Genomic DNA, 18,195 nt, shown 5'->3' on the forward strand with positions numbered 1-18,195 from the left:
CAATCAGAACAGATCAAACACTAGTCATGAGTAAGCTCCACCAATCAAAGTGACGGAACACTAGTCATCAGTCAGCTCCACCAATCAGAACAGATGGAATACTAGTCATTAATCAGCTCCACCAATCAGAACAGATCAAACACTATTCATCAGTCATTTCCACCAATCAAAGAGACGGAACACTAGTCATCAGTTAGCTCCCCTGATCAGAACAGACGGAACAGTAGTCATACGTCAGCTCCACCAATCAAAACAGATCGAACACTAGTCATCAGTCATTTCCACCAATCAAAGAGATGGAACACTAGTTAGGAGTCGGCTCCTTTGATCAGAAGTGACGGAACACTAGTCATGAGTCAGCTCCACCAATCAAAGAGATGGAACACTAGTCACTAGTCAGCTCCCCCGATCAGAAGTGATGGAACAATAGTCATGAGTCAGCTCCACCAATCAAAGAGATGGAACACCAGTTAGGAGTCGGCTCTTTTGATCAGAAGTGACGGAACACTAGTCATCAGTCAGCTCCACCAATCAGAACAGATCAAACACTAGTCATCAGTCAGCTCCACCAATCAGAACAGATCAAACACTAGTCATGAGTAAGCTCCACCAATCAAAGTGACGGAACACTAGTCATCAGTCAGCTCCACCAATCAGAACAGATGGAATACTAGTCATTAATCAGCTCCACCAATCAGAACAGATCAAACACTATTCATCAGTCATTTCCACCAATCAAAGAGACGGAACACTAGTTAGGAGTCGGCTCCTTTGATCAGAAGTGACGGAACACTAGTCATCAGTCGGCTCCTTTGATCAGAAGTGACGGAACACTAGTCATGAGTGAGCTCCACCAATCAAAGAGATGGAAGACTAGTCATGAGTAAGCTCCACCAATCAAAGAGATGGAACAGTAGTTATGAGTCAGGTCCTTTGATCAGAAGTGACGGAACACTAGTCGTGAGTCAGCTCGACCAATCAAAGAGAGGGAATACTAGTCATCAGTTAGCTCCCCTGATCAGAACAGACGGAACACTAGTGATAAGTCAGCTCCACTAATTAGAAGTGACGGAACACTAGTCATCAGTCAGCTCCACCAATCAGAACAGACGGAATACTAGTCATTATTCAGCTCCACCAATCAGAACAGATCAAACACTAGTCATCAGTCATTTCCACCAATCAAAGAGATGGAACACTAGTCATCAGTCAGCCCCCTGATCAGAAGTGACGGAACACTAGTCATGAGTCAGCTCTACCAATCAAAGAGACGGAAAACACTAGTCATGAGTGAGCTCCACTAATAAAAGAGATGGAAGACTAGTCATGAGTAAGCTCCACAAATCAAAGAGATGGAACACTAGTCATGAGTCAGCTCCACCAATCAGAACAGATGAAACACTAGTCATCAGTCATTTCCACCAATCAAAGAGATGGAACACTAGTCATCAGTCAGCCCCCCTGATCAGAAGTGATGGAACACTAGTCATTAGTCAGCTCCACCAATCAGAAGTAACGGAACACTCGTCATCAGTTAGCTCCACCAGTCAGAAGCAATGGAACGCTAGTCATGAGTAAGTTCCACGAATCAGAAGAGACGGATGACTAGTCATTAGTCAGCTATACCAATCAGAAGAGATAGAACACTAATCATGAGTCGGATCCTTTAATGACTAGTTTTCCGTCACTTTTGATTGGTGTAGCTGTCTAATGACTAGTGTTCCATCACTTCTGATCAGTCAGCTCCACCAATCAAAGAGATGGAACACTAGTCATGAGTAAGCTCCACCAATCAAAGAGATGGAACAGTAGTTATGAGTCGGCTCCTTTGATCAGAAGTGACGGAACAATAGTCATTAGTCAGCTCCACCAATCAGAACAGACGGAACACTAGTCATCAGTCAGCTCCACCAATCAGAAAAGACGGAATACTAGTCATTAATCAGCTCCACCAATCAGAACAGATCAAACACTAGTCATCAGTCATTTCCACCAATCAAAGAGATGGAATACTAGTCATCAGTCAGCCCCCTGATCAGAAGTGACGGAACACTAGTCATGAGTCAGCTCTACCAATCAAAGAGACGGAACACTAGTCATCAGTCAGCTCCACCAATCAGAACAGACGGAATACTAGTCATCAGTAAGCTCCACCAATCAGAACAGATGGAACACTAGTCATGAGTAATTTCCACAAATCAAATAGATGGAACACTAGTCATCAGTTAGCTCCCTGATCAGAAGTGACGGAACACTAGTCATCAGTTGGCTCCTTTGATCAGAAGTGACGGAACACTAGTCATGAGTCAGCTCCACCAATCAAAGAGACAGAACACTAGTCATCAGTTAGCTCCCCTGATCAGAAGTGACGGAACACTAGTCATCAGTTGGCTCCTTTGATCAGAAGTGACGGAACACAAGTCATGAGTCAGCTCCACCAATCAAAGAGACGGAACACTAGTCATTAATCAGCTACATCAGTTAGAAGTGACGGAATACTAGTCATCAGTCAGCACCACCAATCAGAACAGACGGAACACTAGTCATTAATCAGCTACATCAGTCAGAAGTGACGGAACACTAGTCATCAGTTGGCTCCTTTGATCAGAAGTGATGGAACACTAGTCATGAGTCAGCTCCACCAATCAAAGAGATGAGACAGTAGCCATGAGTCAGCTCCACCAATCAGAAGTGACAGAACACAAGTCATGAGTCAGCTCCACCAATCAAAGAGACGGAACACTAGTCATTAATCAGCTACATCAGTTAGAAGTGACGGAATACTAGTCATCAGTCAGCTCCACCAATCAGAACAGATGGAACACTAATCATGAGTCAGCTCCACCAATCAGAAGTGACGGAACACAAGTCATGAGTCAGCTCCACCAATCAAAGAGACGGAACACTAGTCATTAATCAGCTACATCAGTTAGAAGTGACGGAATACTAGTCATCAGTCAGCACCACCAATCAGAACAGACGGAACACTAGTCATTAATCAGCTACATCAGTCAGAAGTGACGGAACACTAGTCATCAGTTGGCCCCTTTGATCAGAAGTGATGGAACACTAGTCATGAGTCAGCTCCACCAATCAAAGAGATGGAACACTAGTTAGGAGTCGGCTCCTTTGATCAGAAGTGACGGAACACTAGTCATCAGTCGGCTCCTTTGATCAGAAGTGACGGAACACTAGTCATCAGTTGGCTCCTTTGATCAGAAGTGACGGAACACTAGTCATGAGTGAGCTCTACCAATCAAAGAGATGGAACACTAATCATGAGTCAGCTCCACCAATCAGAAGTGACAGAACACTAGTCATTAGTCAGCTACATCAGTCAGAAGTGACGGAACACTAGTCATCAGTTGGCTCCTTTGATCAGAAGTGACGGAACACTAGTCATGAGTCAGCTCCACCAATCAAAGAGACGGAACACTAGTCATCAGTTAGCTCCCCTGATCAGAACAGAAGGAACACTAGTCATCACTCATTTCCACCAATCAAAGAGATGGAACACTAGTCATCAGTCAGCTACATCAGTCAGAAGTGACGGAACACTAGTCATGAGTCAGCTCCACCAATCAAAGAGATGGAACACTAGTCACTAGTCAGCTCCCCCGATCAGAAGTGATGGAACAATAGTCATGAGTCAGCTCCACCAATCAAAGAGATGGAACACCAGTTAGGAGTCGGCTCTTTTGATCAGAAGTGACGGAACACTAGTCATCAGTCAGCTCCACCAATCAGAACAGACGGAAGACTAGTCATTAATCAGCTCCACCAATCAGAACAGATCAAACACTAGTCATCAGTCAGCTCCACCAATCAGAACAGATCAAACACTAGTCATGAGTAAGCTCCACCAATCAAAGTGACGGAACACTAGTCATCAGTCAGCTCCACCAATCAGAACAGATGGAATACTAGTCATTAATCAGCTCCACCAATCAGAACAGATCAAACACTATTCATCAGTCATTTCCACCAATCAAAGAGACGGAACACTAGTCATCAGTTAGCTCCCCTGATCAGAACAGACGGAACAGTAGTCATACGTCAGCTCCACCAATCAAAACAGATCGAACACTAGTCATCAGTCATTTCCACCAATCAAAGAGATGGAACACTAGTTAGGAGTCGGCTCCTTTGATCAGAAGTGACGGAACACTAGTCATGAGTCAGCTCCACCAATCAAAGAGATGGAACACTAGTCACTAGTCAGCTCCCCCGATCAGAAGTGATGGAACAATAGTCATGAGTCAGCTCCACCAATCAAAGAGATGGAACACCAGTTAGGAGTCGGCTCTTTTGATCAGAAGTGACGGAACACTAGTCATCAGTCAGCTCCACCAATCAGAACAGATCAAACACTAGTCATCAGTCAGCTCCACCAATCAGAACAGATCAAACACTAGTCATGAGTAAGCTCCACCAATCAAAGTGACGGAACACTAGTCATCAGTCAGCTCCACCAATCAGAACAGATGGAATACTAGTCATTAATCAGCTCCACCAATCAGAACAGATCAAACACTATTCATCAGTCATTTCCACCAATCAAAGAGACGGAACACTAGTTAGGAGTCGGCTCCTTTGATCAGAAGTGACGGAACACTAGTCATCAGTCGGCTCCTTTGATCAGAAGTGACGGAACACTAGTCATGAGTGAGCTCCACCAATCAAAGAGATGGAAGACTAGTCATGAGTAAGCTCCACCAATCAAAGAGATGGAACAGTAGTTATGAGTCAGGTCCTTTGATCAGAAGTGACGGAACACTAGTCGTGAGTCAGCTCGACCAATCAAAGAGAGGGAATACTAGTCATCAGTTAGCTCCCCTGATCAGAACAGACGGAACACTAGTGATAAGTCAGCTCCACTAATTAGAAGTGACGGAACACTAGTCATCAGTCAGCTCCACCAATCAGAACAGACGGAATACTAGTCATTATTCAGCTCCACCAATCAGAACAGATCAAACACTAGTCATCAGTCATTTCCACCAATCAAAGAGATGGAACACTAGTCATCAGTCAGCCCCCCTGATCAGAAGTGACGGAACACTAGTCATGAGTCAGCTCTACCAATCAAAGAGACGGAAAACACTAGTCATGAGTGAGCTCCACTAATAAAAGAGATGGAAGACTAGTCATGAGTAAGCTCCACAAATCAAAGAGATGGAACACTAGTCATGAGTCAGCTCCACCAATCAGAACAGATGAAACACTAGTCATCAGTCATTTCCACCAATCAAAGAGATGGAACACTAGTCATCAGTCAGCCCCCCTGATCAGAAGTGATGGAACACTAGTCATTAGTCAGCTCCACCAATCAGAAGTAACGGAACACTCGTCATCAGTTAGCTCCACCAGTCAGAAGCAATGGAACGCTAGTCATGAGTAAGTTCCACGAATCAGAAGAGACGGATGACTAGTCATTAGTCAGCTATACCAATCAGAAGAGATAGAACACTAATCATGAGTCGGATCCTTTAATGACTAGTTTTCCGTCACTTTTGATTGGTGTAGCTGTCTAATGACTAGTGTTCCATCACTTCTGATCAGTCAGCTCCACCAATCAAAGAGATGGAACACTAGTCATGAGTAAGCTCCACCAATCAAAGAGATGGAACAGTAGTTATGAGTCGGCTCCTTTGATCAGAAGTGACGGAACAATAGTCATTAGTCAGCTCCACCAATCAGAACAGACGGAACACTAGTCATCAGTCAGCTCCACCAATCAGAAAAGACGGAATACTAGTCATTAATCAGCTACATCAGTCAGAAGTGACGGAATACTAGTCATGAGTCAGCTCCACCAATTAGAAGTGACGGAAGACTAGTCATCAGTCAGCTCCACCAATCAGAACAGACGGAACACTAGTCATTAATCATCTACATCAGTCAGAAGTGACGGAACACTAGTCATCAGTTGGCTCCTTTGATCAGGAGTGACGGAACACTAGTCAGGAGTCAGCTCCACCAATCAGAACAGACGGAACACTAGTCATTAATCAGCTACATCAGTCAGAAGTGACGGAACACTAGTCATCAGTTGGCTCCTTTGATCAGAAGTGACGGAACACTAATCATCAGTCAGCTCCACCAATCAAAGAGATGGAACACTAGTCATAAGTCAGCTCCCCTGATCAGAAGTGACAGAACACTAATCATCAGTCAGCTCCACCAATCAAAGAGATGGAACACAAGTTAGGAGTCGGCTCCTTTGATCAGAAGTGACGGAACACTAGTCATCAGTCGGCTCCTTTGATCAGAAGTGACGGAACACTAGTCATGAGTCAGCTCCACCAATCAAAGAGATGGAACACTAGTCATCAGTTAGCTCCCTGATCAGAAGTGATGGAACACTAGTCATTAGTCAGCTACACCAATCAGAAGTGATGGAACACTAGTCATTAGTCAGCTCCACCAATCAAAGAGATGGAACACTAGTCATGAGTCGGCTCCTTTGATCAGAAGTGACGGAACACTAGTCATCAGTTAGCTCCACCAGTCAGAAGCAATGGAACGCTAGCCATGAGTAAGCTCCACCAATCAGTCGGCTCCTTTGATCAGAAGTGACGGAACACTAGTCATCAGTTTGCTCCACCAATCAGAACATACGGAACACTAGTCATTAATCAGCTACATCACTCAGAAGTGACGGAACACTAGTCATCAGTTGGCTCCTTTGATCAGAAGTGACGGAACAGTAGTCATGAGTCAGTTCCACCAATAAGAGGAGATGCAACACTAGTCATGAGTCATCTCAATTCTCATTACAGCTACCAGGATATTATAGGTTACTGCTTGATTTTGGATCATTACATTCCTTAATTGAAAAATTAAGAGATGCTTTCAGCCCCAACAAAACATAGTTAAACTTTTTAACTTTTTTTTTAAGTTTCAGACTATTTACAGGAAGTTCGGTGGTTCCTGAGTAAACCAGAAATAAACGAATGCATGGAGAAATGCATTGAAAAAAGGACACAATTGGCCTCTCCTCAAACAGAGGTGCAGAAGGATTGCTTGCAGTCTTCTCCCCATTTCCTGCCGGTGTTATGCCGAAACACCGCTGACGATATAGGCCTAATGTTCGCACAATGAGAACTTTATTTGCCGATTTTGAACTAACTTGTCTCAAAGCGTTGGTAATTGACATACTGAGATGAGAATGTGTTGCGAGTTAAGTTGGTGCTACAGATAGTAGGCTAATGCCGTAATAATAACAATATAGTGGCAACAATATGTATATATAGAATATGTAATTCCTCATTCATTCATTCTGGTCAAAGCTCCCCGTGGAACTGTTCAACCAATCCATGTCAAGTAGGTACAGGGAGACACAGCCCACATGGATGATGACACAAGTCCTGTCATGTAAAGTCCTTTAGTGCGCTGCATAGGTAACTGGAGTGTGACACCAAACCAAAACTAACCGAATGTATCAAAAACTCTGGTTCGGGCCTTGGTGCGTACTTCCAGGTGTGAAAGCCCCCTTAGTGGCATGAGGTTTCTTTAGGTATATTCATTAAGAAATTATATTTACTTTATTATTCAATAAAAACATGTTATTGTGACTCGGCCACTGACAGACAACATGGAAAATGTAAGCCAAGAATGTGAAACACTGTCACTGTTTCTGCACCACTGCCCACCAACAATAATATCTGGCCAGCTGCCAGATTATGGTGTTTTGATAGCAGTGCTGAAATCATGTCACGACAGCAACAGTTACTCATAATCACTTCTTCTTAAGTGCTTTTGCCTACAAAAAAAGCACAATAAGCTTATTTACTGCAATGCAGTATACTGAGTTGAACTGAGCTTTTACTTTGAAAAATTCTAAAACTATAGTAAGTCTGTTGCCTGCTTGACACACCTCTGAAAGAGCCGTCAGAAAACGTGAATTCCCTAAATGTTCTTGCCTGGAGATACTGGGGAAATGAAAAAGCGTCCGTAGGTTGATGGATGCGGATCAAACACCGAAAAACAAATACTGCAGCACATGCTGTAATGTGAGCCTGAGAAACAATCGCTGCAGAATTCTTTAGCTGAAGAGAGAAAAAAAGTTGTCCAGAGGTGGGATCAAACACACAACCCTTGGGTTGCGAGTCCTGCACCTTACTGACTGAGCTAACCGAATAACATGTTGGCACAAGTCAATATTATGGCTTATACTCATCCATGGTTGAAAATGTTGCTCCAATGCAAAACTCATTTGCCGACCCCTGCTGTATATTATTAATACTTTTTCTTCTTCTAACGTATGTGTTCAACATAGTGATGAGTGTCTACACTGAATTCTACCAGAAGTAGAACAAGAAGGATGTAGTGACGAAACGTGCTCTGTAGCGCTGTTTGTTCGTTTTAAGCTTCTGTAGAAACATGACAATGCAATGTGGCGACGTCCATGGAAGGGGGGGTTATGTAGATATAAATGTGTCATTCTAAGGTAATAAAAACATAATGGTTTATTTACACACCACTGAAAACATAGTTATGGATCTTATATTGCATTTCTGTCGATAGACAGAAATATTATACACTGAACTTTTAATACGGCGGTGTTTATAAACATGCCACGTGGCAATACAGATACTGACAACGACATTTCAAACACAAGTGTCTTAACGCTGATTATCACTTCTACATGCGACATGTTTGTATTTTTGGGATTAGTCTAGGAAGACATCTTTCAACTGGAAAATCTCAGGAGGAAGCCCTCTCAGGAATCCTTAAAGGTTACTACCTCTGAGCTGCACTGGGATTTCCTAATACTTTAGCTGTGTGTGTGCGTGTACCTGGTAAAAATCTGGTAGTATCTGTCATCCTTGATGCCGTCCTCCAGCGGGACATTCACGGCATACCAACGGCCTTTACCCAGCCCCGTGTCAGACACATCACCCGTGCCTAAAATACACACTCTTATTTTATACTGTCTCAACATCGGTTTGTCATATTAAAGCATGTTGTATCTTAAACATCTGCAAGGATCGACCTGGGAAGAATCCAGGAGAGAACTTGTGCAGAGAGACGGTCATGACTTTGGATGTGAAGCTGAAGGCATCTTCCACGCCTGCAGTCAGAGGAGGAGAGAAATGAATCAATAAAGAAAGATTTCTACGAGTATTAAAGCCACATTAATTGAATTTTTTTATTTATTTTGCATTTTGAGAATAAATTGGAAATATCAGGAATGAAATCAACATAATGAGAATAAAGTTGAATAAACAATAAATAAATAAAATCTTCCATCCTCAATTTCTTTTCCCTTAATGTGGCCCCAATACTCAGTTGTAAATAATGTAATATTGTATAAAACTGATCTGCAGGTTTGCAGGAAAAAGGAACTGAATTTACCTGATAATTAATATCATTAACAAACAACACAGACAAAAGAAGCGTATTTCTAACTGAACCCTGTCAGCCAGCCAAACATCCATGCAAAGACAAAACAACTTTAGTTCCACTTGTTGTTTGCCTGTGTACCATCTCCGTGATGCAGGTCAACGTCCACGTAGAGGACTCTCTCGTATTTCTCCCTCAGTCGGAGGATTCCCAGAACAGCATCGTTCACATAACAGAAGCCTGACGCCTCGTCCCTGGGAGATAGAGAGATGGAGGAAAGAAAAGGTTTTGAACAGAGGTGGAAAGAGTACAAAAATATTCTACTTAAGTTAAAAGTAAGATTACTTTGATGAACTCTTACTTGAGCTGACAAGTTACTGTTAAAAAAAATCGAAGCGATTTCATAAGGGAACAATGCCATATGGCGCTTTCAATTTTAGTTTGTTTGACAGTTACTTTGCAAATCAATGGAGAAAAACAATGTTAGAGACAGTTTATTTTATAATGAGAAGTTTGAGAATGTTTTTTGCTTCATTAGGAAACTGTGGCAGAACAGATTAGACTCTAGCAGGCTGCATTGTATTGGGAAAACGGTAAACACATGCGCCGATGTCTTTTTGGCTATAAGGAGCAAAGCATCTTGACTTTACAGCCCCTTCAATGTCCTTTTTAGAGCAAAATAAACTATGAAAACTTATTTTTAACCATGAATGGAAGTAGGCCATTATTTAACTGACATCTACATCAGGGGTCCTCAACTACATTTGTTCTAAACAGACACCGAACTTTCAATTGCCATATAACTGTTTAATATTTCCAACTTTTGGATAATGAACGTCTTTATTAGCTTATATCAGTGTGAACAGACTCCTTAAAACATGGTAAACATGGCCTAAATCCATAATGATAAATCTAAATAGGCTATACTTAACAGGCCTACTTAACTAGAAAATGCTCTCAGACTGCAGTCAAGGAGTTCATTGAGGAATGTTGGTTAAAATCTGTAATTGTAAATGTAACTCTGGTTGGCATGATTTATTAATCAACCGGTTTTGACGCTTTTATGCAGCTGCGCCCTTATCGTGCATGAGACACCTGTACTGGTGGTAACAGCAGATGCCTTTTAATACCACAGGGCACAGAAGTCTGGGGCAGCTAAACAAACTATTGTCAGGCAGTTATTGTTATTTTCCATAATTAGGTGAGCAGTCATGACCTGACTTTATGCTGCACACAACATGAATCAGCGAACAGCGAAAGGAGTTGGTTACTTGGCAGAGAAGGTGGAGGTGTGTGAAGCCTGTCGCATGCAGCTCTTTATCTAACAGCTCACTGTGTCTGCTGCTGCTAACTGTTGCATTACTTACTGCAATATTTCAAACTGGTCCACTGTCAGAAAACTGTTGAAAATGACAGTTGTCTTGTGTAGCCGCATTGTAGCGGTCTACACAACAGCGGTCAGCACTTACAGATTGCATTTCCTGTGAGTAGTTCAAACTAAAAGTCTACTTGTGTTTTGCAATTTAAATGCTTTTAATGTGAAGCTGCACCAGCAGGAAATGCAGCATTTTTTCACTGCATCATGATAAAGCTGTTCTCTTGCACTTGAAACCAAAGTGGTCTTTTCCTTGCACCTTTTCTCCTCTGTAAAGGATTGAAAATGTAGCGAAGTACAACACTTTAAACAAAACATACTTAAGTAAAAGTAAAAATACAGATTAAAAAAGTACTTCAAAAAGTACAAGTACACAAAAAAGCTACACAATTACAGTAACGTGAGTAATTGTAATTTGTTACTTTCCACCTTGTTTTGAAAGTCTGACCTTTGCCTGGAAGGCTCCCATCAGGCTCAAGCTGGAGGTGCCTAAAGCTGACTGAAGTTAGTGGTATCTAATGTTAGGGACCACTGAAAATTAATAACATTTTCTTATTTAAAAACAACCAGGGTTGATCATCTGAGGGTCTTCTGCACAAATGTAATTTATTTTCATATACTTGTTTTAAAAATTATAAATTGTATGATTTTTTGACAGCCCAGTACCTCAAAAGTCATTTAAAATGTATATTATATCAGCCAGATAAAAGAGTAGAGTTAAAAACTCTTTAAACTTAGAAGCAGTTATTTTTCAACAATATTTACTCTTATTTTTTGATTGCTCAAAATGTGTCCCAAGTTTTTGTCAACACCGTCAGATATTTATTAAAGAGCAAAAAAATCAGGCAACTACATAGTCAACTATATTCCCGAGGACCCTCCACATTTACTAAATGCAATGGTCAAACAAGCTCCTGTAATTTGCAATATTTTAAATATTTTTTGTTATCATATTTATTTATGTTGCTAATGTCACAACCATAATTTGTCAACACCGTCACTTTTGTATAGAAAGTATTATTTGAAATTATGACATAAATACATGCATTTTTTGTAGAGGGCAGAGGTAGCTAGCAACAGAGGGAAAACAAGATGGCTCCCGGATACCACTCGTACATGTCATGTTAATATGTGTGTTTTTGTCACCCCGGTCAGACATCAACGCCGTCAGGTTTTATGTCAGGCGGTGTAACACATAGTTTGACTGTGATGACAAAAACCATCCAAATCATCCTAAAAGGAGGCTTGAATACTATTTCTGATCATAATAAATAGTAACATCACTTGTAATGTTTCATTGACCTCTATTTATACTATATCATTTCCCTTTTGTTTCTTCAACAAATACTGTACTTCTACAGTTTTTTCTTACTTTATGTATCCCCAATGTCTAAAAATATAAATTCTTCTCCTTAAGAAATTTCTCCTAATACACCAGAGAAAACAGTTTGGGCTGACATACAATTCAACTCAAAGAAAAGGAAAAATTAATAGGCTACTACCACCACCATCAGCTCTGTGTCACCACTGTCAGTTGGATCTTTCTTTGTTTTAAATGTATATGGTTACAATGCAGTTGATTTATTAAATTCATGGTAACTTTGAATTTAAAAATGTATTTTTTTGTGCCAAATTGTTATTCTGTATACTTAATCCTAATGAAATGAAATTTTTTAAAAGAGCACATTTGAAATAGTACAAAAAATGAACAAAAGTTAATATTCAACATTTAATAACATATACGTATATGTACCTATGGTGTAGATACAATGATTTTAAAGCTCTAAATCATTGTAAGACTAAATAAATAAGATTAACTGGATTTTTTGTGTCTGACGGTGTTGAAAAAAACTCAGTAAAGACAAGCAAAACACATATTTAATGAAAAAAAATTACAAAATCAGGAGGTTGCAGCAAAATATTTCTAGATTTGTGAGATCTTGTACAATAAACAAATAAATATAGATTTCTTAATGTTACATTTTATTTCTTTTCAAAATTAAAACCTGTTTTATTCCAAATTCTCAAGAATCCTTATTTGTGTGTGGTAATGCATACAGTGTAGCCTGCAACATCCATATGAACAGGCTTTGTAACAGATTACAACAACAAATGCCCTTCCTGCATAGACTATATGGTGTTGATCAGAAATTTGTGTTAATCTTTTATCAGGCAGCCACGTCAAATATGGGATCACAGCTTGGTGTGGCAACCTTTCCGAGCAACTGAAGTCCAAACTGGTCCGGTTGATGCAGGCTGCATGGACAATTATAGGGGTTGGAGGACAGCATCAATCATTGCAGTTTACCTATGAACTGGCTACGCTAAGGCAGGCAAATAGAAAAGTTACTGACATGGGGTGGGAGATTAACATGAAACGAGATTTCTCGTCAGGTTAAAAACTATCTTACAAGACTCACTCAACTGATATTTTCCACACGCGGTCACGCCACACATCAATTTTCTCATGCAGTGAAAATCAAATGCATAACTGATAAAGTTGAAAATACTCCGCCCAGCTGATAATAATCAAGTGAACCCCTTGTCGCCGCACTGCAAGTCCAGACGAGTGTTGTCGGTTAGTTTGTTTTTCAGACAGTCTGAAGAGGATACTACCAGTGGAGCAATAATGTAATGTACAGCAGTATAGGGCAGGTAGACTAAAAATGATTATGCATTCTCATTAAATGATGACATTACTCTCATAATATTAAGCGTTTTTTTCCCCGACATGTCAGACAACACAGATATGTGGGAGGGACTGAATTGTTTTATACAGCCTATGGTCACACCCCTATTACTGACCCATGTCCTGCACATTGACTATCAGCTACTGATTCTGAGAGGAAGAGAAGAAGAGTCTTTTGTTGGAGGTTAAATATTTCAATAAAACTTATAAATGTCAATAATTTCAATAAAACTTATAAATAGTGGCATATAAGGAAAGCTTTTACTGAAAGGATTTAAGCAGATCTTTGCTTTTATTGAGGTGTCTCTGTGTGTAGACAGGTACACCTTTGTAGGTTTTATATGGGAAATGTTTCTTTTTTTATGGCTGCAAAGCCAAATTTTCCATTTTGCAGGACAATAAAGTTATACTTGAATCGTGTGTATACAGTGTACTTCTGTCTGAACAGGTGGACTCACTTCTTTGCATGGTGCCAACCGCCTGCCCAGTTGATGGCAACGTCACACTTCTGGTCCAGCAGACACTGGGCGGCTGTCAGTGTAGCGCCGCCTACTGCTGCAGCGTACTCAAATATCCCCTCCACCACTGGACAGTCATAACCTTGAGGGAGAGAACCACATGTAGGAAAGAGATGTCAAACACAATGACCAAAACCTATTATGACTTACCAGAGCCCACATTGTCATTTACAATGACACAAAATTCAAGATGATCAATGGGCAATAATGACAGTACATGTAATTTATTATTACTTCCACAGTTGAGTGTTTCCTTGCACAACACAAATAAAGTATATAAATAATTTGAAGCGTTGAAAACAATCTAGAGGAGACAAATGCACTTTTTTTTTTTAGATTCTGTGAAATGTTTTTGTCTTTGATTGAAACCTACACAGTCTATGATATAAAAATCAGGCAAGCTTATAATTTAAAGAAAACTCAAGGACAATGAATAAAAATAATCAGGAAGTCAGTCATCATCATCTTCTACACCCACTTATCTGTGCAGGGCTGCAGGGGGCTGGAGGATACACCCTGGACAGGTCGCCAGTCCATTGCAGGGCACATATTAACAGACAACCACTCACAGTTGCAGGGAATGTTGGGAGGAAGCCAGAGCACCCAGAGAGAACTCACGCAGACAGGGGGAGAACATGCAAACTCCACACAGAAAGGCCTGGAACGACCAAGGTTTTAACCACAGCGCCACCGTGCCGCCCATATGATAATAAATCAAGCAGGAATTAGGTGGCGGAAGAGAGAAGAATGAGAAATGAGGGAGGTGGATGGACGTGATCGAAGGAAAACAATGGAGTGTGGCTTAAAAAATATAAAACTAAATAAAGAGACGGCAGAGAAAGAGGAATGCCTTAATCAAGGAAAAGGTGGAGCAGTTTGCTTTTGTAACAAGAGGGAAGGATGAGCCAGAGAGGGGTGTGCAGAATACAAAAGGAGGAAGTAACAGTGGGATGAGTCGAGTACATTAAGAACAGCAAAGGCGGATGAGGGTGAATAAAAGTAGGGAGGGAGATGGACAAGCAATGAGTCAGGGATATGAAAACAAGGAGGGTGAACTCGAGGATTAGTCTGAAGTTGTAAACCTCTGAGAAAGATGGACAGCTGAGGTTTTAGTTGAGATGAATGCATTACACTCTCAACCAAAGAGTAAAAGTGATGTTGTTATGCAGATAATAAAGTGCCCCACTTAAAACCAACTACAGATGCATTAAAGTAGATCCAAAACATTGGCAGTGTACTGTGTACTTTAAGAACATAGGCTATTTGAATATTATGTTGTAGTGCCCTCTGCTGCCAACAACCAAGCACTGCATCTAACTTCTCAAGGAGTCTTCCACGCCTTGCTTTACGCTTTAATCCCTCAACTTTCCATATAATGCTGTAAAATCTGTCTATCATGAATAAAAAAGACCAGCACTCACCACTATTTGGAGATAATAAATGTGTGAATTAATGTCACTGTTCTCTTTTAACCTGCATTATGCTGCAGCTCCAATTTCCTAGTATAGAATATAATAGACGCACCCAGGAAGGAAGGTTTTCATTGGACACTCTACTGGATTCTTAGAGTAGCACTGCAGATGGATAGAATTAACAGATTCTATTTAAAAAGTTTTACACATTCATTCTTGGCTTTTCTCACCAAGGCCGTAGTCGACCGACTGGGGGTCGTCGTTGTCGCCATCTTGGCTGATCTTGTGAAGATGCTCCAGGTATGAGTCAGTGTGGAACTTGGCCATTTCCTCGATGGTGGCCAGTTGAGGTTTAATTGTGCTGGAAAGGGATAAAAACGTTAATGGTACATGCTGCTTGCACAATAACTTGTTGTATAAAGCTGATGATACACGGGGCAACTTCTTGAGCAATGTTGCTGGGCAATGTTGTTAGTGGCAAGTCCGACTATGTTTTGAACAGATAGCTGCGGGGGGGGGAGCGGATTACGGCAGTGATCTTTACTCATTACCATTTACGGCAACGTTGCCCAGCGCGATTGCTCTAAAAGTTGCTCTGTGTATTATAAGCTTAAGCAGTGGCAGAGCAACCCATGCTGCTGTAAAATACTGTAAGAGAATAAAACCACAGTAACCCGCACACCACTACAGATGATTCAAACAGAGTCGCTTTCAGATCAGAAATGACTAAGTGTACAGCCTAAAGTTGCAGAAAATATTGGCACCACACATTCCAACCACACAAAAATTGCTGTGCAAATATAAAACAAATCACCAAAAAATACTGCATTGATTTACTGGGAGTGGAAATTGAGAGGATTGGGAAAACACCATCACAAGCTGTGAGCTTAGCACTGATTTGCCAATGTGCAAAGAAAAACTTGTATGCAACAATTTAATAAAATTAAATTTAAAAAATGCTTCTTACTGTATTGGAGGTGAGAAGCAAATCAATCAATTTTAAAAATGTAATCTGAGTGGAATTTAAAAACATGCAAAGCAGGAAAGTATACAATACAAACACCCAGACAGTACAATCTGTACAGCATGACTATTACACACTACACATAAAAACAAATACTGTGCAATATGCAGAGCACTAGGTTTCCAGAGAATATACACTATCTGAGTACGGGATTCATACATATACAAACATATGGAACAAGTTTGATAATTGGTGTATAAAACCAATTTCACGCCAAAATAATCTTCAACTGCATATCATATCATATTGCACAAGTGTACCATAGTACACACAGTGAGATGCAGATATTTGTTGTATAAATACATTCTGTATGTAAGGGAGGGGTGTTAGGTCGTTGTATGTTTGGGATGTAGCTGAGACAGTGTGAGCTTCAATCCTAAAAGACTGAGGTTGTCTTAGTGAGCAAGACTGGGGATCAATAAGAGTTTCCTGAAAACTACTACCAGCACCTAAAACTTTCTTGGATTGAATCAATAACACTGAGACTAAAAAAGAAGAAGCACTCTAAATAACTAAAGGTGATTGAAAGTAATTTTGAAATGTTTTGTTTTGAAATAGTAGGAATTTAAGTGTAACAGTCCAGGTAGCAGTCTGCTTCTGTACAGTATGTGAAGCAATTTCTCTCTGAGTTTAAAAGAAAAAAAATAATTAAATCACCATGTTGTCTCTGTTTATGTTGTAAAACTGACGCCAGCTGTTTATCACCACTCACCTCATGTTTTGAAGGAGTCCATAGGCTTCTATCAGGGAGTGGACCATACTTGCCTGGAAATGAACACCGTAGAAATCACGAAATAAAAACACGGACTCGACATTGATAACAACAAAGCAGAGGTCGCGAGAAAAGGCCTGGTAACTTTACGTAAATGTGTTGAACAAAAAAAAACATCTCCATTCAATCCAACTCACCCGGTTTGGCACTTTGGATAAACTGTCGCAAGTCTCGATGTACTCCGGGCTGTACACGTACGCGACTCTCCGTTTACTGCAGCTGTCATCGTCGCTGTCTCCCCTGCAACTCATTTACGATGGATAAAACGTAAATAATTAGACGGAGAATGGAGCTAAAACAAATTCACAGTGAAGGGATGCGATCGGCGTCTTGTTCTCCAGGCTGGTGTCACACCGTCAACACTCCCCCCCGGTAACGTCGGTTCACTGCCGGTGTTCACCGTTCAGTTAGAGGGAAGACGACGACGGTAAGATGTAAATTAAATATACATAATGTCGAGTGATTTTATCTCCTTTAAAACAAGAACATTTCGGCGTTTTATTTAGCTAGCGGGTGATACGGAGAGCTGCTTCATAACGGTCACAAACCTCCACCAACGTTTCGCTGGCGGACGTTTTTTAAAGTAGAACGGGCGCGCGGAGCGGGAAGCATTCTGGGATTTCTTGTAGTCTTTTTCGCCTTCCTCTAAAGTAGTTTTCAAAAGTTTGAGCCAACGTTTTAGATGAATTAAGACAGGACTTCCCAAACAGATACATTTCTAGTCAACATATTTTGGTTGGCAATAATGTTTGTAGGTGGATTAAACTGAATATCACCATATTTACTTTTACCCCATTGCCATAAAATTGCCCCAAAACAAAATGCATTTCGGCAAAACAAAAACTCATAATGAAATTACAGCTCTTAAAGAAGAAAATGTTTGGCTTGGAGCCATTTAAGCATTTGTCTGTGTGTGTGTGTGTGTGTGTGTGTGTGTGTGTGTGTGTGTGTGTGTGTGTGTGTGTGTGTGTGCAGGTCACGGGGGGGGGGGGGGGCTGCTTTTCACTGGAGTGAGCCCCAAACAGCTGACAAAATGCTATTTCATTTATGGGTGACC

The 18,195-nt window shown here is 40.8% G+C and overlaps 1 protein-coding gene across 2 annotated transcripts in view; it reads right to left on the minus strand.

Annotated features, from left to right (window-relative positions):
• Positions 1-17,678, minus strand: part of hdac8 (histone deacetylase 8) — a 73,496-nt gene extending 55,818 nt beyond the window's left edge. Inside the window, exons 1-7 of one of the 2 annotated variants that reach the window (XM_038731855.1) lie at positions 17,276-17,678; positions 17,079-17,131; positions 15,573-15,703; positions 13,871-14,012; positions 9,490-9,602; positions 8,999-9,076; positions 8,802-8,910 (exon numbers count right to left, since the gene is read on the minus strand). In XM_038731855.1, coding sequence (XP_038587783.1) covers positions 8,802-8,910; positions 8,999-9,076; positions 9,490-9,602; positions 13,871-14,012; positions 15,573-15,703; positions 17,079-17,131; positions 17,276-17,389 — 740 coding nt within the window. In that variant the 5' untranslated portion in view covers positions 17,390-17,678. The remainder of the gene's footprint in view (positions 1-8,801; positions 8,911-8,998; positions 9,077-9,489; positions 9,603-13,870; positions 14,013-15,572; positions 15,704-17,078; positions 17,132-17,275) is intronic. The other variant, XM_038731856.1, reaches the window with a different exon arrangement.
• Between the last annotated feature and the right edge of the window lie 517 nt (positions 17,679-18,195).

This window comes from Micropterus salmoides, unplaced genomic scaffold (genome assembly GCF_014851395.1).
Source record: "Micropterus salmoides isolate LMB-PRFRI ecotype aquatic unplaced genomic scaffold, ASM1485139v1 Ms_hic_scaffold_2, whole genome shotgun sequence".
Taxonomy (NCBI): Eukaryota; Metazoa; Chordata; class Actinopteri; order Centrarchiformes; family Centrarchidae; genus Micropterus; species Micropterus salmoides.